Genomic DNA, 23,369 nt, shown 5'->3' with positions numbered 1-23,369 from the left:
ATGATCACCCTTCTTGTTCTGCTGCTGGAGAACAATGTGACTCACAGAACCAGAGACTTCAAATGGGAAGCCAGACATTATAATAATTTTTATGTCATAGACCCTTTTTGAACGAGAAATGTCATGATCAGTCCTCTACCCAGTCTGATTATCTAGCTCAAATCCACCCTTGTGCTATTTCAGTGAAAGACATAAACATTAATGCTCAGTTTCTTGGTGAAGTGATTATTCTCAGTTCTGCCAAATGTCCAGCCCAGTGTATCCTCCATGTCTACACAATGTCACTGTGTAAAACTCTAACACAGAGAAAAGTTCAAGAATAAGAAATGTTTCGGTCACTCAAAAGGAAAATGAAAACCCAAAAAAGAAATTAAATAGTTTGTGGTATAAGGTCCTAACACACTGCAGCCCACTGAAGTCTGACTGAAATGCTAATAATTTCCAGGCAAGAGATAGGAAAGACCAGAGAAAACTGGAAATCTTGGGAGAAAGAGACCTCATAGACTAAACCTGCTGCCTTTCATTGCTAGAGTGTTACCTATGTCCATAATGTAGTCACAGATGTGACAGCAGCATGGGAAGATCTATGTAAGAGACCAAGCAATATAAAGGAGGCAGAAGGGAATGCAGTCACAGTCTGATCTGAAGAAGCTGTGCTTGGTAGGACTGCTAGTCCACTAAATGTGCAAACACAGCAATAGTGATCCCAGAAAAGATATGCATTACAGCAGAGATGACTGAGCTTCTCAACCTTAGATGACTCAGCATGACAAAACAGGGATTGCAAAAGAACAAAAAGTCTACATAGTCAAGAAAAAAAAAAGTGATAATTCAGTAGTGGGTGTTTGCCTGATGGCTTTTTTCCCGTTACAGAGGAAATTCTCCTCCAGTTCTTCCAAGAGTACTTAATGCTGAACTGGAAATATCTCCTCTGAGGGTGAAAAGATGGTTCCTTTTCTGTAACCATTCAGTCCCTGAATCTGTGTAGAAACTGTTGACAAGGGAATGGCAGATAGTGGCAGCTGTGGTGTTTCGAGCTGCTGGAAATTATCCCAAGGCTAGTCAAACTCACATCATTCAAAACTACTAATTTCATCATGATCTGAATCAATGACGTGAAAATAAAAAGTTGTCTTATATTTACCTACAGCAACTTGTCTGCTTGGTCACCAGTCCTTTGCAATGTCTGTATGTCTTTGTGGGTTTAAAATTTTGCAGCAACTACTGCAGATTCCACCAATATAACCTGTACTTCACTTAGTTCTGTGAACTCACACAGAAGTAAGCTAATATTTTCAAAATGTTGATACTTCAATCTAAACGGGATAGAATTAAATATCCCTTACTCTGAAGCATAGTAAACTGTTGGGTGGCTTTTATTTTGTCTTATTGACAGACTGTCTTCCTAGTGGCTGAGATCCTTGAGTTTGATTGCAAGTTGTTGACTTGCAAGCTTATAGCTGTCCTGGCCTGTGTTAAGTCATAAGGAAAGTTGTGTAGAAAGCAGCCAAATTGTAACCTGACACTGGTATGGATGACTAAAAAGAAAACTCCAAGAAGTAGGTCTCTGTGAAGATTTTGTGAGTTACTGCAGCCAGGAATCGAAACTGGACTTCTGCGATTTCTGTACAGCAATCTTATCAAGGAATTAAGTGTCACTGCAGCAACTCTACACTTATCCTCACTTCAATGCATTTGTTTTCATTATTTTTTCTGAATTGGCATCAGCTGTCAGTGGGATCCAACACATTTTGAACCTTCCTCTGAGCACGGTGACACATTGTACAGGCAAACCAAATCATTTTCAAACCTGTTCTGTGTGAAACAAATAAAAGCCTGGGGTCTTAAAAAATCAGGGTTTGAAAATTCCTAGCAATAGCAATAGATGAGAAAGTGGTACTGTTAGCCATTTGAATACCAAGGCACAGAACTATGCAATAAACTGTTTGTTTTCAATTTGAATGTGGCAATTAATCCAAAACATTCTCTGCTTCACAAAGCTTTTAATGAACTTTAATGGAAAAGCTGGAGAAGGATATCTTAAATAGCTCCCTACCGTCTTGACTTAGTGAAATTTTTCACATGCAGTATCCTTGCCAAGCAAACTCTTACTCAACGCCTCAGTGCTTTCTGAAAGTTGCAGAATTACCAATTCCTTTTCGCACCTGAGTGATTCCAACCATAGAAGCACAATGCAGAAGGAAGGGATCAAAACCTCACACAGGAGTTTGTAGAGAATTGTTAGCTACAGTTTCCAACAGATGCACACCCTTAGACAGAATCAAAACCAAGCAGTTTCTGGACACTAAATTAAGTTTTGCTGGTTTTAGTTGTCTGCCTCAATACTCTCCACATTGTGGTGGCTTACAGATTCTAAATGGCATAGGAAGCCTCCTTGGCATATACTTAGTGCAGTATTTTACCACATTTACCTTCCTGTTGTCTTTCTGAGTAAGAAACCTTAACACTATAATGTCAAATCAGGGACATAATAGGCCAGATCATCACATATGTTTAGGATTTGAAATGGAAACCTAAGAGACTGTTCTCTGGAGTCACAGACTCATAGAAAATCAGGCAACCTGACTCAATTCTCACACTGCTCTGTTTACACCTAGAGTGTTAATATCACCACATTCACAACCTGAATCAGGTTGCATGAGGGATACACCAGGTAGGTGCAGGATATAGAGGGTCTTCTGGTCCCAAACATCAGCCTACACTTGCTCTCCCTGCTTATCTATTCTTCCAGGAAGTCCACAGACGAGAGGTGGAGAGCCACTTTGCCAGTGGCTCGGATACTGGATCAAAACAATAAGATCTGGTCCTACTCTTAGCTCTGGTTTATTGTCTATCTTTGTACAAGCTACTTCATTGCCTTGTGCTTCTTTCCTGCTTCCTTGCATTCATCTTTTTACCTTCCTAGACAGTATATGGACCAGGATGGTGACTGCCTGTTCTTATAAGCTCTTCCACAGTACGTACTCAGTGCTAGGCACTAATTTAGTTGAAAAAATAATTAGAAGGCACATACCAGCTGACTCCCACATAGGTACCACCAGTAACAAACAAGCTGACAGCAAAGAAGGGAGGCACTAAAAAATTAAAGAGTACCATCATTTTTAGTGCTTTCTTCTGCCATCCAAATTATTCTTTTAAAACTATTTCAAATGGTCCTGACCATTCTTGCTGTAGTTGCTGTTATTCATTTGCATGGAAGATGCTGGGTCAGGATTTTGTTTTGTCTTTATAGCTGCCCACAGGTTTTTTTCCTAACTGAGCTGATGTTGTGGTCAAAGTAGTAATTCTAAAACAAACCATCCTCTTCACTTTTGCCAAATGTATGTCAGTGTTTTCCAGCTCCAGAGAAGGTACATGACTGTAGATACAGCAAATCTTAAACATCTTCTTTAAGTGGTTCAGCAGTAACATCTTAAGGACCATTTTCAAATTCAGCTATGTTAAACAAACATTAACTAACATGTTAGTTACATGCCTAAGATGTTAATGTTAGTTTGTGTATCAGTCATCTCCTACTAAAGACAAGGAAGGCACACTGAATGTATTGTATCTCAAATTCTTATCATAGATGCAGCCCAAGCATAAGTACAGCAGAAATTCTGTGAATTTATAAATGCTGACTATGTTGACTCCTCACTTGGCAATAACATGTCTTCCCTGCTTCACTGTCCTTCCTTCCTTGCTTGCTGCATATCCCCCTTGGTTTGGAGGAGCTGAGCTCCTACCAACAAACTGAAGCTCCCACACTCTGCCTTGGCTAATGCAACCATGGGACACCCATACCTGTGCTGCCTCTTGTTCCTGCATGTTGGAGGAACCAAGTGGCTGCATGCTGCCATCTAAAACTTTGTAACATCACCCAAATCCTCTTTTGACCCCTGAAGAGCTCACGAATTACTCATCTGAGAAATTCGCAACTAAAGCAGGTGCCAGAAAGGATCCAGACTTTACATGAGTTCTTTCCAAGGTGAACAGCTCATCACTCCCCTTAGCAGTTTGTTCTAGTGACTCCTGCTCTAATGTTTGCTGTCATAAAATCTGAATTATTCTGTTTTCAGCTTCCAGTCATTGATTCAAACACGTTTGTCACAAAAGAGCAAATGACAGCCAAAAAGAAAACTGAAACCTCTGCAATACAAAATTTAGTTCTGCCATATAACCGTGACAGTAGTATCTTAAGTTATAGTTGCTTTCTCTCTTTTTGCTGACCAATCTCACTGCTTGTCCTCAGGGTAGTTAAATGGCAAGATATTAAATTTAACCCATTGCTTCCCATGGATCAGGTTCTTCCCAGCTGCTCACTCTCTTTGGGTGTTCAAAGGCTGGAGGGTACTACAGTGCTCACTCTACAAGCTTAGCCACAGCCTGGGTGCCTCTCAGAGGAAGAAATCTCACCTTTCCAGGCCTGACTCTTGGCCTTGGAGCAAACACTGGAAATAAGGGTGTTAATTAGTGCTAGTTCCAGAAGAGCTTGGTGGTACCCATGGGGGAGCTGCTGTCAAGCCACAACATCCATTTTCTCCTCAGCCATCCAGCAGCTGTGGTGTGGTATCTTCCAGTTAAAGCTGCTCTAGACAGAATCTGGGCTGATCACTATGAAGCTGGGAAATCTCTGTTCCACAAGCTTTGATCTACCTCAGACCACCACTCTTCAGTTCAGTTGTATTTCACGATATCCTACTTCAGCCTCCACCCTTCCTCATTTGCCCTGACCTAACACAGCCAAGCAAACCCAGGAATTGAGAGGTTTGATATTTTCTTTCAAATAATAGTTAGCTCCACCTTTGTTACACGCACATACACATATACACACCCAGCCATTCACCTGGCTTTCCTTCTCTTGCAAAGTGTAATCAGCTGTAGAAATTACAGTGTGTTCTAACATCTTTATCTAAAAATACACTTTGTTTTAATAAGACCTATAGTTTAAGAGTTAGGATGGATTTAAACAAGAGCTTATAATCAGGGTGTAGTCTTCAGCAAACTGCCGTGTGAAATTATCACTTCACAGTTTTCCATTTCCTATGTGGCAAAGTTTTAATTTGCCCTGTGAATGCTTCTGTTTCTTTGGCAAGACACAAAGTAGTTCTTTTTTTCACCCTGCAAAGGCATCCAAATATGTCTCTTCATTTAGTGAGTTGTTGACACAAAGGAGTCCACTGTAATAGGCCAAGCTGATGTATCTCTTCATTGTGAGTAAGGCTAGCAGGATTAACCTTCCAAAATGAAAGGGGTGCAATAAGCCAAATACCAAAGTCATTAGAGTAATATGAGGGATGAATTTGGCCAATGACTCTAAAATCCCAAACTGTTAAATTCTAGGATTTAACAGGCTTCAATTAATCTGTTAATTTAAAAGGGAGTGAATGAATACATTATGATATGTCATAGAAGAAGCCTCAGAAAATCAAGCAGGGAAATAACTTTTCCCTGAAAAAAAAAAAAACAAAAACAAAAACAAAGCAATTTACACCAGTGTTTCATGTACTACTTCATTCTATCAGACTTTCCATTTAAACCGCTGTAAGCATACATAATATTAACTGATAGAGGGCAACTCTACACTAACATTTTAAGATCATGAGGTCAAGCGCTTGTAACTTAAGAAAACCCAGAACAAGGAGTGACAGTGAAGCTTTAATTTATCTCTCTTCTGTGTGTGCACAGTGATAGAGCCTGCAGTTCAACAGTAACACAACCTTTTTTTCCACAGGACCCAGCACTCCACTTATTGCACAGGGCGGATGCACTCCCTTGATGAGCAATTGCTCTGTCTTGCTTTCTCTTTGTTCACTGTGAACAACCCAGCACTTATTAGTGCTTCAAACTACGTTTTATTGATGAATTCTGATCTTGACTTCGGCTTTCGTATAGTGCTGATCAACGCAATGTGTGAGAGAATTACAGAAATATAATTTCATAATACCCCTTTGAGGAGAGGAGACATGATTCCTCCCACCTGAAATTTAGCAAGATTTAACTATGAAGTATTTGCCGATCCAAGGAGTTCAGTTTGACAGCACCTGGGACACCAGCCTTCAAAATAATTGTCTGAAACCCTGATCCTTCTGACTTCTGCCGCAGCTGGGATTTCTCCCCACTTCAGCAAGTCACATATTTGGGAACCCAAATCAAACAACCCAATACAGGGAACGGCTACCACTAACTTAAAAATTGTAATTTAAAAAAAAAATGTTTAAATGACTCAGCTAGCAATACACAGGCAGTCAGGCCAGGGGAAGGAACAGGACATAGTTCCCAATAGCAACATTCAAATGCTTGACTCACAGGACACTCACATTTCTCTCCGGACAGCCTGTGCTCAATCATACCCCTGGAGGAAAGCCTATTGACCCAAAGTTACTCTAGGCAGATGTTCCAGAGCATGCACTACTGAGGCAGAGATCCTGTAGAAAAATGTAATTGCAAATTGAAGACCACATACCAACACACACTCAGGATTGATTAGCAGATCTCAGGGGGAAAAAGCCAAACAAACGAACAAACGAAAAACACTACTAAACTGAAATTTTAGCCCAAACTTTGAGCTTTCAAATGTCAAATTTGGACACAATTCCAATACCAGCTGCAAAATCCTGTTCAAGAGCACTCTAGAGGTTATGAGAGAAATAGTCATGAAGGTCCGTGCAGCATCCTTTTCTGCAGCCTCTTTCTAAGACTTCTGAACTTTTTTGTCTGAAATTACTGAGGCAGTCACAGAACAGGAAAAGCCTTGACACCAAATTAAATGCATAATAATCTCTCCTATAATTTCAGATAAAAATTGTCCCTCCTCTCCTTAGCTTATACACATAGTCCTAACTTATATCAACTGTGGCCCAGTTTCACACCCTTGTATCTATTCTGAATAGTGCTCTACTTAACCTGTAGATGGAACCATCTGAGAAGGTTTAGAGTCCAGCATTGACAATTATACTTGAGATTCACTGCAATCTATCCTCCAGCAAAGGAGAAAAAAAATCACTTCTGTACACTGGGAATGCCCACAATTTGGGCTTTATTTTATCGCTTTCTAAAAGAGTCAAAGAAAACTCTGTATTTTCCCAAACATTGTTTTGCTACCTTACCTTCAAAGATGCATTTCTATTTTTTTTTCGCACAATGTCTTTTTTGCTATTAAAATCAAAAAGCTATGTAAGAAGTCTGTTACAGTGTTCGTCATTTCTTTGCACCTGTCAGTGCATTTTCTGAAGAAAGAAGAAAAACTAATAATTGACAGGCTATTGCACCTCACAGGTCAGCTCTTTGTGAAGTAAAAGTAGTAAACAGTGATCTCTGCATTGGCAGAGCTCCCCAAAAGCAAATTTCAAAGTTAAAAATATTTCTTCATAGATCATAAGCCTCACATTTCAGTGTCATCTGAAAACCGAGGCAAAACACATAAAAATGAAATGAAGGAGCACTTAAAAAAATAAATAAGTAAAACCTTGTAAATACCTTGTAGTGCTTTTTTGTGCAAAACTTATGGAGTTATGGAAACAAAAGCCACTAGAATGAGAAGGGTTTTTCTTGCATTGTTCATGCATTCTAGCACCCTTTTAATAAGAGATTACCAGGAAAAACAACACAGCATCTTTCTGGAAAAGCTAATCATCTGATCTTCTTGTCCATGCCACATAATTGCTGCTAATCCATATTCCATTATGTCATACTCCGCAATACCTCTTCGCATGCATTCACAGTCCTGTTACCTCTTCTTCCTCCACTCACATCTTCTTCTCTGGTCCTCCTAACCGCAGGAAACAGTTTTCATTTACTACTTTCCGAGAGTCTGTGGTTGCTAAACCTTTTTGGTATTTATGATAAATATTAGTATCTATAGGATTCAGTTGACTCACACAGCAGCCCTCTGCTCTTTCATGGTATTTGCCTTCCACCCACACTCTCTACCCTCCCAGATTTGAGCTTGCTTCTCTTTCTCTCTCTCTCTGGCCCTCCCTGTGACTCACTCTTGCTGCCTGGAAGTCCCAAGCACACTTTGGCAGCTCTAGAGATTGTGTTACCTCTACCCGAACTGCTGCTGAACCCCTTACCTGAATTAGAAAATGGGTTTGCTCTGCCTCCTCCTCAACTGTACATTGACCATGGCATCGATAACCAATAAGAAAGTTTCAGAAGATGTTTGTTTTTTCAGGGACAACAGTGTGTTGGTAGAACTGGGTCTTCACTATTGCACCCTCAAAGAACTGTCGCTGTCTGTCAGTGCCATCACTCTACTCAGTCCAACAGCCTATAAAATGATACCATTGCTACAGCATCTCAGGACTATTTTAATTTATGAGCAGCTCCCACAGCTCCCATTCATCAATCTGAAAATGCATGCAGCACAAAGACTGCCAGTGCTGCATTTTTGCTTGCACTACTTGTGACCCACGTGTATCACGGGAGTATGAGCAGAGTTTGGTCCTCTGCCTCTTTAGCATCCATCCCATTTGCTCCCTTCTAATTCTCTTGTGTCTCAGCATTCAGGCAGACAAAGTAGATGTAATTTGTTTTAATGGGAATTAAAGACGTTTGGTAGCCTTCTTCACTTTGCCCCATTTTCTGTGTCACTCACAATGCTGCCAGAGGTGCCAGAGTTAGGTAACCAGGTGCCCCAGCTTCCCTATACCATCAAGGAAAGAGCCAGCCACCTCCCAGCATGAGTCAGAATGGAGGTGGATTGAGTTACTCCATGGACCTCCCTGTTTCTCCATTAACTATAGGAGGCATCCAGGGAGACCAGACTCCTAACCTGAGAGCCTCTCCTCATTGCCTAAATTTGGGTGTATGAATCCACCTTTGCATGTTGCTGCAGATAAACATTCAAATGGATTGCAACATGCCACTGCCTTTCACAGCTACTTTGTTCTTCTCTTTGTTTACCTCTTATCGTGGAGCAGTTGTGGTTTCTGCATATTGAATTTTTCAAAGGAAAAATCCTACACGCAAATATGTATTCCATTTGACTTTGAAAACAACTCTGGCTATTAACACCAAAGCCAATTTTCTGCCACTCTGCAGTGTATCGTCTCTGAGAAGCCATTCTGGTATGCTTTGGCTTTAACAGGAGCTACCAAATATGAGCACAAGCTGCCATATCTGCCATCTTTCTGGGCTCCATGCTGGTGCTCAGTGTGCACTATCAGCCACTCCTAGTCTTGATCCAAAGCCTATTGAGAAGAGCAAGATTCTTTTCACTAGACTGATTGGACTGGGAAGTCAGTCCTCATATCAAAAAAGACTACTTTGCATGTTAATGGATATGTGACAGACAGGTGGGTTTCAGATGTTTCATGAGGAAGGGGTATGATCCATGACTGGATTGAGGTGTCAGTTTTCCAAAGATCAGGGGTCATTTGGGTCCACTCTTACAATTTCTAATATTTATACTTTTTAGCCCTGCTGGTGGTGCACTAATCTACATTTGTTAGGCTGGGGATGACCTGTCATAACACATGAGTGGTTTAACAAGTGAAGATAAGAGCCTTTTCTAACACTAAGCTCTTCTATATCTGCTTCATACAGCATTCTGCATTGGAATAGCAGGGCTGCCGAGTAATCTCAGACTTGCATTACCATTTATGGCTTAGCTTTTGACTTTCATGCAATTAGCAGAAGTGGCAGCATTTATTTGCTTTCAAAGGACACTATTCCTTCTTCCCCCTTCCCACTCCACACCCTCCCCTTCAACCAGCTGTATATCAAACTGGGATGCAACTGTAGTAATTTGACTCCATTAAAGCAAATTATTGTATCAAACAAAGGTGGCCTGAGCCAAAGTCCGTTTAAGTCTACAAGGGGCCAAAGTCCGTTTAAGTCTACAAGAGTCTCTGGGGACTCCAAAGAAGTTACTGTTCTCACTGGTAATATGTATATAGGAAATCAGGGTCAGTATCGGTGATGACTGTTGTTGGTGTTTGTTCCTGTCCTGCGCAGGACCTCGCCTCTGTGAATGTTTTTCCCTTTTCCTTCTCTGCTGGACCAAGAGATGGGTGGTAGATTATGAACTCTGCTGGTGCTGGTGATTGGCCCTGCTGGAAGCTACTTTGTATGAGCAGGTGATTACCTTCAGTAAGCTTTTAACAGTGCTAGGGATGACAGCAGAGGCAGATAATTAAAAGAAAATCTGTCCAGCACCCATATTTTCCAAAGAGTCGAAAGCTAGATTTCCAGCACAGGAGCAAGTCTGATTTCCTAAAGAGCTCCTATCTCCTTTAGGCATCTACGTGACATTACACATTTAGCATGTTCCATATGCAAATTTATCCCTCGATTTTGATGATTATGGGCAGGTTTCCCAAAGAGGTCTGAGATCCTGCATTAAAGACAGCTGCTAAAAAGCAACACAAACTGTCCAAGCAAAGGTCTGAGAGCAAAGGGACAAACTAAACAACTCTGGTCAGGAAAAAAATGTAAGTGAAAACAGTCTGGTGAAGCAACCAGCCACCCAAGGGAACGTGCTGTGACCGAAGCACACACGTCACCAGTGGCTGCTGATGACACTCAGCCTTTCAGTGTTCATCCCATGGAGCACACCAGGCACGGGCTTTAGACATGTTCTTAAGCGTGTGTGGAAAGTTTTAAACATGAATACGTTCCCACTGAGTTCGAGCCAGAGCCAGTGGGATACTCCCAGGCTTAAGTACTTTAGTGAAATTAGGCCACAAAATGTAAGCCTTTTGCTGAACTGAGCTAGGCGGGAACCCAATACAACAGATTGCTTTGTTCAGCACATACATTGATATCACTTACATTGTGGTGATATCAGCTGGTAAGCTGCGGAAATGCCTCCTGTGTTACTTATCCTGCACCTCTCATACTCCCAGTCCATTAACCCAGGCTCGCTGGAGCAACTTCCGAAGCTCCAAACCTAAGAAGCAGTTATAAAACCACTAGTGCATAAATAAACATATTTCCCCCCAGAATCGGTATTTCCTATGTCAGAGATGCAACAGTGAGCCTTGGATGATTGACAGGCTTCATGTGTAACATCTTATAAGTCATTATCACTGGAAAGGAGCACACTGTAACACTGAGGAGCAAGGATTTGTCTTCTGTCCATTTCTAGGCCTTATACAATCACATTTACTGTGGAGCAATCTGCACTTTTATGTAGATAGTGGCCTCACATTGCCTAAAAACCCCTCCTGTTAGGACATGTTCTCATTCGCCCTCTGGCCTGTAAAGCAGGAGGCTTTTTTACGCTTAGAAAAACACACCACATTTTCTCCTGGTTGCAAATAACTACACTAGATAACAAAACATCCCATCCAGCATTGGGACCAAACTGAGAGGACATGATGCTGAACTTCAGTTTCCAGATCTACACCAACTGCCAAGTCATTAGGGCAGTGTCGGCTGAAGGGATTTTGCACAACTGGATACTTTCATAACTGGACAGTTTCACAACTCCACAAATACTGGTCCTGTATTACAGACAACTCCTTGAACTCTTCATATTAACAGCATCTGGCTTTAGAGGGAGACGGGCATGACAAGTCGTAAAAATTATAATCATAGAGTCATAGAAGACCAGGTTGAAAGGGACCACAAGGATCACCTGGTCCAACCTTTCTTGTCAAAAGCACATTCTAGATAATATGGCCTGGTACCCTGTCCAGCTGAGTCTTCAGTGTCCAATGTTGGGCAATCCACCACTTCCCTGAGGATCTAACTCTCTCAGGTATTTCTAGGTTCAATCCTTTTTCTGTACAGGGCATCACACGAGAACACAGAAGGCAGGCACCACTCTGGGCACTGTCTGGCTGCAGTCACACCCCAGCATACAGGAGCTCCCGCAGGGTCTGCTTGTGCCCTGTGTGGGGCTTCAGGAAAACCATTCCTGGAATACATGACAACAAAGGCAACAGGGCTTTGCTGGCAGAAGCTTACACTCTGAAATCTGGTGAAAACAGCAATTAGTGTGCTTAACCCTTTCACTCCTGCTAATGTAACCAAGAGCTTTTAGGCAATGTGCTCATGGATCACCTTTGGTTGAAGTAGCAGCTAAAATGGATGCAGCAGGGAGAAGGTTCCTCAGAGCCACTGTTGGTAGTGGGACTTAAGGAGTTCAAGCTCTGCACCTTTGCATAACAGCCCTGCTCCACATCCTGTCTAGAAGATATCCCAGGGCTTCAAGCCACCAACATCTGTGAGAGCTTCCCAAGCTTCAGAGTCACCAGCTTTCAGATTCTTGTGTTCAAATCTCTACTTCTCCTCTGACAATCTCTTGCATTAAGGAGTCATGGGGAAAGAATATTGCATAATTAAAATCAAAAGCAAAACAAAAATACCATGTATTTTATATCAAAATATATAAAAGTACAAAATAAGTCTTTTAACAACAAGAGGTCATGCCTAAACAGATGTCTTATGTGACTTCAGAGGTATAATTTAACTGTGATGTTGCTGTGACACATTTTGTTGGTGCAGGTATAGGCCAGATGAGCACAGCTCCATTTATTTTCTTTCTCATGAAATTCAAACTTGTTTCCAAAGTCACAGCTCTACTGAGATCAGAGATTTTGATAAAGAAACTGTTCAAGTTAACCCTTGGAGCTAGTCCAGCTTCAAAGACGGTGCAGTACAGAGGGGGAGAGTAAGCAGACCTAGAAATACTAATGAGAATGCATGTAGGATCTCAAAGGAAAAGGTGTAGACGAGTATTGTTCTCATATTAGTTTTCCCCCTGTGCTCTGCAGGATGGTTAGCAGCAAAGCCCAGCATTTTTCTCTCTGGTCTGAAACATGCCAGCATACCGTCAGACAATTTTTGAGAATTCCCTGCTCCTCAGTAGTTAAATTTGTCCTTTGCAATTTTCAGATTTCTGACAGAACTGCTGGTGACAGTTGTAATAATATTCTGTAAAATGTTGTGGTGGTGATTCTTTGAATGCCTTTGTGGTTTGCTGTCCATAGTTATAATAACCTATGTTTGCCCAGATATGTGTTCTCAACTTGGAAGCACTGGAGCTAGCGTTCACTCTTCTGTCTGGGTGACTGCACGTGTGTGCCAGGATGTGCTGCCGCAAATGTGAGAGTCTCTCTCCAGGTATTTGCCAGGTGCTTCCTGGTCCCTGGGAAGCATGACTTTGGGTTCACATCTCAGGGAAAGTGGGTGGTTTCTGAGCCTCCTTTTAGTTTCATGTGTTTCTCCATCAGTCATCCCCTTCCTTAGTCATTTCATTTTAGAAACAATAATGGGGGGAATAGAGGAGAGGGAGACAAAGAAAAGTACAGCTCTGTGATTGTATGACAAGACTGAAACCAGCATAGCTACACCGAGTTTAGTTTCAATATAATAGTTTACTTCAGATTACCATCTTGCTCTGTTCGTCTTAAGGAGTTTAATGTGAGCTCTTCAGAAGGATGAGATGCAATAGCCAGCTTACATTAACACTTGCCTGGCCTTAGATCTATGTATATATGTCCTTAGTGAAAACTGCTGAGTGAAACTTTGAGAATCAGGTTTGTGAGAATAGGTTGAAACCATCTCTGTGTGTATGAGGCACCAATTTCAACTAAAACTGTGTGCAAGTTTGGAAAGAGATCTAAACAAAGCTAAAAAGAAGATCACAAAACTGTTCATAGTCAGTCATAAAGGATCTTCTCTGGAGTCTTTCTATATCTTATAAACCTTTTATATGTGTTGTGTCCATGAAGAAAACAATAGAAAATAAGAGAGACATGTGAAATGTGCATGGCACTGGACTTAGTTTTATATAAACAAAGATATATCCCAAAAAAATACTTTACAAAGCAATAAATTAGGCCCTGGTAGTGCATAGATGTTATAAAAGCCAAGCTCTCTCTTCTGTGCCAAGCAATAGCTTCGATATATATTTTAAAAACTGGATCCCAGTCAGCTGAAATATTAAAAAGAGTTAGCTCTAGAGATGGGAAGAAAAGAGCTGAATTTAATCTGAGAAGAAAATCCATCTTGGTTTGGCTGCACACAAACAATGCTATACCCCCTGAAAGCTTGGCTTTTGAAATGAATTCATGCTCTAGAGGAAGGAAAAGCTGAGTGTCCCCTCAGCAGTGACTGTCTCTATTCAGCCTTGCACACCGGTATTACACAGCATTTGCTGTGACTGAAGAATTGTAATGTTGTGTATCATCATTATACACTCCAGTTGTGGACTCTCAGGCCATAGAGTACGTTTACCCCAACACTCACAAATGAGGTCCTGTAAAGAGAGTCTTTAATCCATGCCCTTTTTAACCATTAGTATTACAGCATTTCTGAATCTCTAAACTTAAAAGTGCACCCGCACAAGGCTTTAGGTTTCGTGCATGGTAGCATATTGGGATACTAAATAGCAAAATTGTCCTTAGGAGTTCAAAAGCCTCATCGGAGACCCCAAAATCCCACAACTGTAGAGCTAAGCACAATTTATATGGAGCAGCCATGCAGAAAATCTTCTTCCAAAGCCAAATTATCTTATTGATGTAAACTGCGCTTTTTCTCTTACCTCTTTTACATTCCCTCTCTCGCACCTCTCCCTCTGTCCCCTCCTTGTCCCCTCCTCAAAAGGGGGATCATCCTCTGCTAGCTGAAATTAGCCAGCTATGAGTTGTGCTCTTTGTTGTCTCTCTTCCTTACCAGTGATGGTCAGGCACATACTTTCTGGAGACAAATGAGCCTCGGCAGCTCAGTGGGTGTCTCTGGACTGAAGCTGGTTTCCTGAGCTGCTCTGCTTTCCGAACATACTTCCTAACTCCACACTCATTTGCTTCCAGGCTATGCTCCTCTCCAGACTGTGGCACTCATGCTGAGTTGCAAAAAAAAATGGCTCTCAGGTGATTAATTTCTGACGAACCAATGGGGCTATGACTTGGACCAACAAGACAGGTTGAATGATGATTCGGCTAAATGCCAAACCTCCCAAGAACAGCCCACCTCTCTAACAACCATCCAGAAGCCCATTTCGTTCTTCACCCCCATCTTTTCTGTTTTCCATCCTTCTCTGACTTCTCACTTTCTTCTTTCCATCTGCTGGGCTCCTTCTCCTTTCCAATTCCTGGATTGCTCACTCTTCTTCCCATTGGGTTTTCCACCCCGCACTTCCCTGCATTCCCTACTCCCTAGGGAGCACACGGGCCCTGCCCTGGCTGTCCCTCCCTTGCTACTCATCACCTCCCATCACCTCCCATCTCAAAACCCTTGAGACAGTAAGTTTGGCCCTCACGCACAGCCAATAGACTGACAGGAAAAATCTGATTTTCTTATATCAATGCACACATCCAAAGCTGAGATTTCACTGACACTTTGACACTGTATGTTTTCAGATGACTTTTCATAGGTTTGCTGGTGAAAAACTTAAACTGAGGGCTATCACCTGAATTTAGAACTTGGTTTAGGAAAGAGTTAAGCATGTGTTGGAATCTCTTTGTGTTTGGGGAACACACAAGAGTGCCAGGAACTGTACATGTCCTATGTTTTCTACATTTGGGATGTAGTCTGCTTGAACATATGCATGTAACTACAAGCTCTTCTAAGCCAATATGCTTATATTTCTCCATGTGTTTTCTTGAATTTAAGTCTCAACTGCTATTGAAAGGGAAGTTTTTATTCTGCAGAGAGAAACTATACATAAAGGGGCTACAAATAAGCAGAGAAAATTTAAAAGAGAGAGCTTTGTAGTGATGCATTTTTTTTAAAATTATGATCTCTATACATATCTATATGACTGCTTATAACCTTTCAAACACAAATTTTTTTCCCGAGTTTTTTTCTAGCTTCTTCTGTTTCTCCTAACAGAAACAATTTTTCACAGTGGAAGAATACATCAAATTAAATAATTTCTTGTTTATTATTTTAAATATAATATGAACATGCAATAAAAGTAGATCAAAAATACATATTTCACAATCTAATACCAAAAAAACAATGTGAGATATCTACTGGTAAGATGCTCCTGATACTTTTCTTGTGTAAAAGAACAGAGATTATACCACAGCCTCACAATACCATCAACTCAATACCATAATTTTTTCCTCTATCTGTTGCTTCTGAACATCTGGATCTGTAATGGATTTGCTCAGAATTTTCTATCATCTTAACAGTCAGTCCTTTGATATCACAGCATGCCTCACTTCCATGTGTAATAGAGAAGAAGGTAGGTGACTCACCGTTCTGTGGAACTAAAGCAAAGTAGTGCCTTTGTGCTAGCACAAATGTAAACCACCCCCAGCAAAGAAAAACTCAGTCACCTCTTAGGATTTGCTGGTGGCGATATTGCGCAGCTTTGTATTATCCAGAGGCCAGAAAGACATTCCTTCAGCATGCTGGCAATGTGCTTCTCATCCTAGGCATTCTCTGAGACTGGGTCTCTTCTGGGCAAGAGACACGACCACAGGAAGTAATATTATTCATGGCCAACTAAAGTAAGAATTTCAGTTGGCCCTAGCTCCACTCTCTGCTGAGGAGAAGGACTGCTAATGGTTTGAGAGCTAGGCTGAGATCAGCAAAACTCCACTCCAGTTCCCTGCCCTGCTGGGTTGTGTGATTTGAGCCAAATGATTTAGTCTCTGCCTGCTGCAGTTCTGCAGCATCTGTGAAATAAGTAATATCCTGACAATGCTGGGTGCTAGTGGGCACACATGAAAGTTTGTGGTGGGTTCAGCAGGGACCACTGACAACATAACCAACTGCTGGAAAAGCTGCCAGCAAAACTGGCTGACACCACAGAGCTTACACAGATACCTAGGTATCTCCAAAAGAACAAGAGCGAAGGAAGCAATGTGATCTTCTTCAGCTTAATGGCCATTTCCCTGCTGGGGGACTGTGTGATAAGTTTGAAGGTGTAAGATCAGTTTTAGGTCCAAATATAATGTCAACTACAATGCCAGAGTGTATAACCACTATCTTTGAGAGCTCATTTTGGATCACACCACATGAATCCGCCACCTGCCACCTTCAAAAATCTTTCCCAGCATGTGAACTCTCTACAGTCAAGTAATGAAAATTATGCACTTTAAAGGGCCAATATGCACACTAAAAATCAGCAGATCGAAGTAGAATCTAGGACAATACATAATGTTTTCCTTCTTTAAAAAACTTATTCTGGGAAACTGTATGGCTCAGGGGATTAGTATCGGGATACGGAGCCTATCATCGCTGATCCAAACATGACCCAAGTTAGTAGTGACCAAAAAAAATGGTTACCGTTTGGCAGATGCTTTGTGGCCTAGAGTATCTGAAATGAGTTGATGGTCTTAATCCAGTTCCCAGTGGACGACTATCCACATCACAGAAACCACCACCACAATTGGCACCCTTATTGGCAGCCTTAGCAGGTTGGCCAAAGATTAAATAAGTACAGAGACTGAGCCACCCGCTTATGCCTAGCTAGAGGTTGCCCCTCTAGGTCATGGATGAGACACAAGGATGGGGTGGAGTGGGGAAGCTCACACACCCTCTGCTTGTGCTGTACTGGTTTTGTGGGCAAGGAGAGGAATTCATTTTCCAGGGCTGAGATTCAGGCACCCTTCATAAGCAGTATATTTATGTACATGCATTTAAGAACGAATTTTAAAAGGAGTTAGAAACTGAGAGAATTTCAGGATGTACTCTCAAAAAACAAAGGGGCAGATTTATTTCTGGGGAAATCATCAAGATCAGGGTAGTTCTACTGGGGCTGCATTTAACAAAATGCATACAAGCAACCTGTAAAGCAGCTGTACTTGGAGAAACGTTCCTTTTGCTGTGCTATGTTGTCAGTCATCGCTTTAATTATCTCACAAGATGTCTTAGAGAGAACATAATCCATGCCAGCTATTGTCAGAAAGCTAAAGCTGATTTCTAATTAGGTATACAATGGCATCTATCATGTAAGCAAAGATCTGATGCCCCTCAAAAAAACATACCTGTGCGATATGAAGAAAAGCAGGACTTTTGTTGGCACTGGAAGTGTTTTTCATTTTTGGAGAGGTAAAATATACCGGTCCCTCTGATTTATCTTTACCCAGCATGAGAGACCTGCTCCAGTGAGTTGACAGATTTTACCATTTCTTTCCAATAAACAGCACTGTCCTAACAAAATACTGTAAGCTAAATCCTGCAGTTATGCAGACAATGCTTGGATGAAGCCAGAATTTCAACTTGAAAAATAGGCAGCAACGAGGCTGGCTGAGTGAAGAGCAAATAGCACAAATTTTGCACGTGCTTCTCTATGTGAAGGCACAGAGAGATCTTCTCCCCCTTGCACTCTACACAGGAATGGTTGGAAGAGGAACCCAACATGCAGGCAGATAAGGCTTCCCCAAAGTCACACCAAGGGACCTGGACAACAGTTGAAGCCACTGTTTCATTTTATACCTCTTACAGTATTGTAGCATTCATGGCAAGCAACAGGTCTGCTCAAGTAAAGACATGGGAACAAATTCTTCAAGCAGCTGGAGGCCACCCTTCCCTATTCACCTCTGTGCTAGCCACAACCTCATTATCTATCAGTGATTACTACACCAAGTTTTTCAGAAGAAGATAGGAACCTGTGTATCTGCCTGGTATTCTTCTCTATCAGACTGATTTAACACCTAGCTTCCATACCTGCTTGTAGTAAGACTGAAATGCAAGCCATTTTTCTACCTACAAGAAGAAACTGTCATTTGATCTTTGCTGCAGCACAGCCCTAATACATTTGAGTTTTAAAAGCGCTTCTTGCAAACGGAAATCCCAGGAAGCAAAAGCGGAAAACTCTTAAATGGTTCCTTGTCTGCGACACATCTGAAACAGAGTGTCTTGTCCCAGGGAGCCATTTCCATTTATTCGTATTTGCGCTTGAATTAATGCTCAGATTAGTGGGTCCTCATGAAGGAAAGGTCTGGGTTCAGAAGCAAGCAGAGAGCAAAGTGGCGAGAAGTAGGATCTCTCCCTGTTAGTTGCAGGAGCACCACTCAGCACAGTGTGTTGCCTGACCCTGGACATCCACTTGCTCCTGCCATGCCAACACATGTTAGGTGTGAAGAGCACCCTAATAGAAGTACTTGACCTAAACTGAACAAATTTCCTAATTGCAGTAAGACAGCACTTGAGGGTGTGGTTACCACAGAAAATCACACCCATGGACAGATTAGGAGCACCTGGCTGCACCTCATGCCTCCTAATGTCCCAAGGGCATGATTATCTCATCAGGTGCCACCTGCCAAGTCTTGTTGCTGAGGAGCTGGCTTTGGCACACCAGGTAGTTGGGGTGGGGTGGGGAGAGGAGAGGTGCACACAGGAGCAGGCACACATGCTTGTCCCAAGTGAATTCCTTAAAACTGAGTATTTACACTGAGATGATGCCTTGGTTCTGCTCAGACACATGGCTGCATTTGGGGGTTATAGAGAAGCAAGCTATTGTTTCTAAATCCTGTCTTGCACCCATAACATTGTCAGCACAGCTTGTATTGTGTGTTACTGGTTAATGGACATCCCTGAACTTGTTACTGTCCAGCCATGGCTTTTCCAGCCACTCAGTGCAATCTACTAGAGACCCAAACAGATGAATGGGCCTGAAAAATTGCCCTGATGGCAATTTTCAAAATGTTTTGCCCTTTTCTCCCAAGACAGGAGGACATAGCCAAAGTGAGACACAGGATCCATGACTTGCAAAGTGCTCTTACCATGAAAAGAACATGCCAGCTTCAAAATAGATAGCACATGTCCAGGTGAGGTTATGCTGTGCATATTGCCTCTGCATGCAAGTCCTTTTCATCTTTCCTATTCTCTTTCATCCCCAGTTCAAGATGTGAAGCATAACCTTCATGCAGCAATTAGTGGGTCACAGCCCAGCAAGAGAAGACCAAATCTCTGCCTCTACCAGGGATGTTGAGCTCCTCTGGAACAAAGACAATCATAAAACACAAGACAAAGCTCTAAGCCCAGAGGTAAGTTACTCTCGGTCGAAAGGATCTGTCTGGGTGAAAAACTTTCGGAGATTAGACTAATCCAGAGGCTGATGACCTTTAGGTCATAGTGCAAGAACTTCCTCTTTGATACACCTTTTACAACATAACCAGAGTGACATTAACAACAATAACCTGACCCACATCCCTCCCCTCAGAAGCACCTACCCTGGGCAGAGCTCCCCAGAGACAGAGAAGGGAGAAGAACAAAAGACTCCAGGGAGTCTATTAGGGATGTGCCAATCTCATTATTATGGGTGGTGCTCAGATACTGTGATGAGAGGTGCCAATAAAAGAAAACAACCAAAAACTGTAAAGCTAGATGGTGTACCCTTTAGGCCATGGGAGTGGAGAAAAAGGAATTTACTATGAATCAGATGAAGCCATATTTATTTGCACTCCCTTCCTTGGCCCTTTTGATAGCATCAAAGTCCACTGGATTTGAAGCTACCCTAACAGACTTAGCTGTAGCCCACAGCAGTAGGGAATAGATTTAAGCCCTGTCCTTTGCTTCTTGCTCACTGTGCTGTACAGCAGTGCTGTTCTCCATCCAGCAAAATCCTTCTCTCCTTTAAGGCTCAGCACAACAGGTCTGATTCAGAAATGTTCTCCTTCCTCTTCATTCCCCTTGAATTTCTCACCCTGAGTCACACCAGACTACAATATAACTTTAATGTGGAAAGTTTTGTGGGTACGTTTTGTTTTCTTTCAAATTCAGAAAATAAAAGGTACAACCGGAGGGGGAAAAAAAAGTGTCTCATGGTTGAGAGGACTCTTTTAACCAAGGAGTCACATGGCTCCCTGGCGAGCAGCCAAAGGAGTCATGAGAGATGCTGCCATTCCCCTCAGCACTCCCTTAACCATGTCCTGCCTGCTACCCAGCCTGCCACCACCCATCTTGCACCCCAAGGCCAGCAGCTCTACTTGGCCAAGTCTTGCTCGGCTGTGCCCATGGGTAACTGGCTGGCTACCATGGAAAGAGGAGGCACTGTCAGAAATTATGCTCATGACCTTGATAAGTGGCACTTTCGCCTTGCCCTCTCCTCAAGGCTGCACTGGACATGGTGGTGAAGAAGGTGGTGGCAATGCCATGTTTCAGACGAGATGCAATCATGCCATCTCCGCTGGTTGTGGTCAGAAAAGAGTCACTGAAAGTAATGACATGGCACTGACGCCACATTTTCTGTTTTCAAAGTGCTGTGGCAGCTTTCACGCTCCTGCCCCTCCCCGACCTCCAAGCCGCGCCAACATTGTTATTACCCTATTAAAGCTGTGGGAAACTGAGGCACGCAGAAGTCAGGATGCTGCTATTCAGCATCTCAGGCATCGCTCCCATCTTGGACCTCGCCTGTCTTCACCACAGAGCAAATGGAAAAGCACACTCTTTAGAGGGGATATCCCACTGCCCTGGCCAGGGTCTGGATCAATTAGAGATGCACTTGGGCTTTTTCAGATGTTTTCTTGCCTTGCTGCCAGGGGTATCAGGACCAGTGCTGGTCCTGCACGCCCATACAGCTCTGCAGGGTGCTACATAGTAGCTGCTGCATTCCACCCCAGACAGGAGTGAAATGATCCTTGCCCTGTTCACTTGAATACTGGGAGGATTAATTCACTTACAATCCTTGAATGAAAGAAACTATTATTAAATAGTAGTCACATTTCATAATTATGTCTCACTTTAGCCAGATTAGGAGGGTGGATATGATATCCAGTCCCAGTACTGAAGCACTTAAACAGTTTTAAATTAAATGCACCTCAATTTGTTTTCCAGGCAGACAGTGGGTTATATCTTTATGGCTTATGCTTACTTGCAGCTTTGAAAGCTGGGCTGCCCCACAATGCCTTGCACATAATGAGCAAATGCCTCACTGCTTTTGAAATGCTTCTCCCTTCAAAAAATAAATAACATTTTGTTGTTATGTCAGCTCTTACTGGCACCAGAGGCCATAATGATTCTTTCAATAGCCCATAGAACTGATTTTGGGTTTTGTCTGACATGGCCTTCTATTAATATTGCTTTTGCTGTATGTTCTTGGGAAATATGGCCACATTCTCTTTAAATTGCGTAATATGGCAGCCTGTGCCAAGGCTGTACTCAAATGGATACTGGAAGAACAAGGCTTATGCTGACTTTCTGTTTTGTTCTCCTCTCACTTGCACCAGAATCACTCCATTTACTGCAGCAGAGTTGTTCCTGCTTTATTAGCTTACTGATCTGTGGATGTAAGCCCAAGGAGGGGAGGCCCTCAGAGCTGAAAATACAAGATGTAAGAGCTTCCCAAAATGCTGCACAGATCTAAAGTGATGGCCATCCAGAAGAACACATATATTTTTATATGCCTTTGTTGTGTACTCCAAGTACGTGCTGGTGGAAGATACAACTCATCAGCATTATCTTTGGACCACAAATCTGTCAGTAAAGTCCCTGGAGTTCAAACAGTTTTGAAAGTGGTGCCATTGACTAGCAACGGGGTGGCTCTCCTTCAAATAAAAAATTTGGGACACACAGTACAGTGACCAGTGGACTTGATGCCACTTCACAGTGGAGAATTCTTCTGCCACATTTTAAAAATCCGAGGCTAGCTTTTGCCCTCATTTGCACACTTACTATACCACTGGATGTCCTTTTCTCTTATTACTTAGGAACTCAGGGTGAAATTTGACCTTGGACAAAGAGCTGGAACAAAGACTATGTCACCATGATGATTAAGTGGGATTTTTGCATAAACGTGAATTTTATCCTTTGTGGGTTCCTGCCACGAGGGAAATCTGATCCACAAGCATTGGCTGAAAAGAAAATAAATGTTCAAAACTGCAACTACAACGTGGGTACAAACTGTATGCACTATTAAAATTATTTCCAGAAAAAAAGTTGCAATAGGTCTCTAATTTAGCCTGTCTTCAGATTTTCTAAAGAAGGTATGATTTGCTGTAAAATAATTAATAGGTGATAATCATCTTGCTGTCAGACCCTCATAGAAGAAAGATTTTTTTATGATGAGAGCAACTATTTTAGGCCTTAACTATCTTAACTTCAGAAAAGCTGTCTGTACTGCATTAGAACTGAATGAGGCAGCTAACTTTCAGCTCCATTGCACTATCAAGAAAACTGCCTTTCAGAAATAAAGCCCAAAAGGAAAACATGGAAAAGACAACTCAGTACTTTACCTAAAGGTTTGTCTTAACAACATGTAGGCAGTAACAGAAATGGGAAATCATAGAAATATATTGCATACGGACAGAAAAACCTACTGAGAACAGACTTCAAGTCTCTGCCTCTAGCATTTCTTCACATTTGCTCTAGTTGAAGTATTTGCAACGTTCCTTATGCATGTGTTGTAGCAAAAGTAAATACATAGGAGTTGTCTTCACAAGAAGTAGCCAGCAAGTCCTATGCAGCTCTCCACAATGCAGGGAAAACGTATCCTTTCGCCTTTTGGGGGGCCTGAAGGG

The 23,369-nt window shown here is 42.0% G+C and overlaps 1 protein-coding gene across 3 annotated transcripts in view; it reads right to left on the bottom strand.

Moving 5' to 3' along the window:
* Positions 1 to 23,369, bottom strand: part of WNT7B (Wnt family member 7B) — a 97,214-nt gene that overhangs the window by 59,910 nt on the left and 13,935 nt on the right. Inside the window, exon 1 of one of the 3 annotated variants that reach the window (XM_082043537.1) lies at positions 23,085 to 23,199. The exons of the other annotated variants lie outside the window; for them this stretch is intronic. Coding sequence (XP_081899663.1) covers positions 23,085 to 23,107 — 23 coding nt within the window. The 5' untranslated portion in view covers positions 23,108 to 23,199. Of the gene's footprint in view, positions 1 to 23,084; positions 23,200 to 23,369 lie in introns of those variants that run through there. 3 annotated transcript variants of the gene reach the window in all.

This window comes from Streptopelia decaocto (assembly GCF_964273445.1).
Source record: "Streptopelia decaocto genome assembly, chromosome: 1".
NCBI lineage: Eukaryota > Metazoa > Chordata > Aves > Columbiformes > Columbidae > Streptopelia > Streptopelia decaocto.
This window is presented reverse-complemented; position numbering and strand designations above follow the sequence as displayed.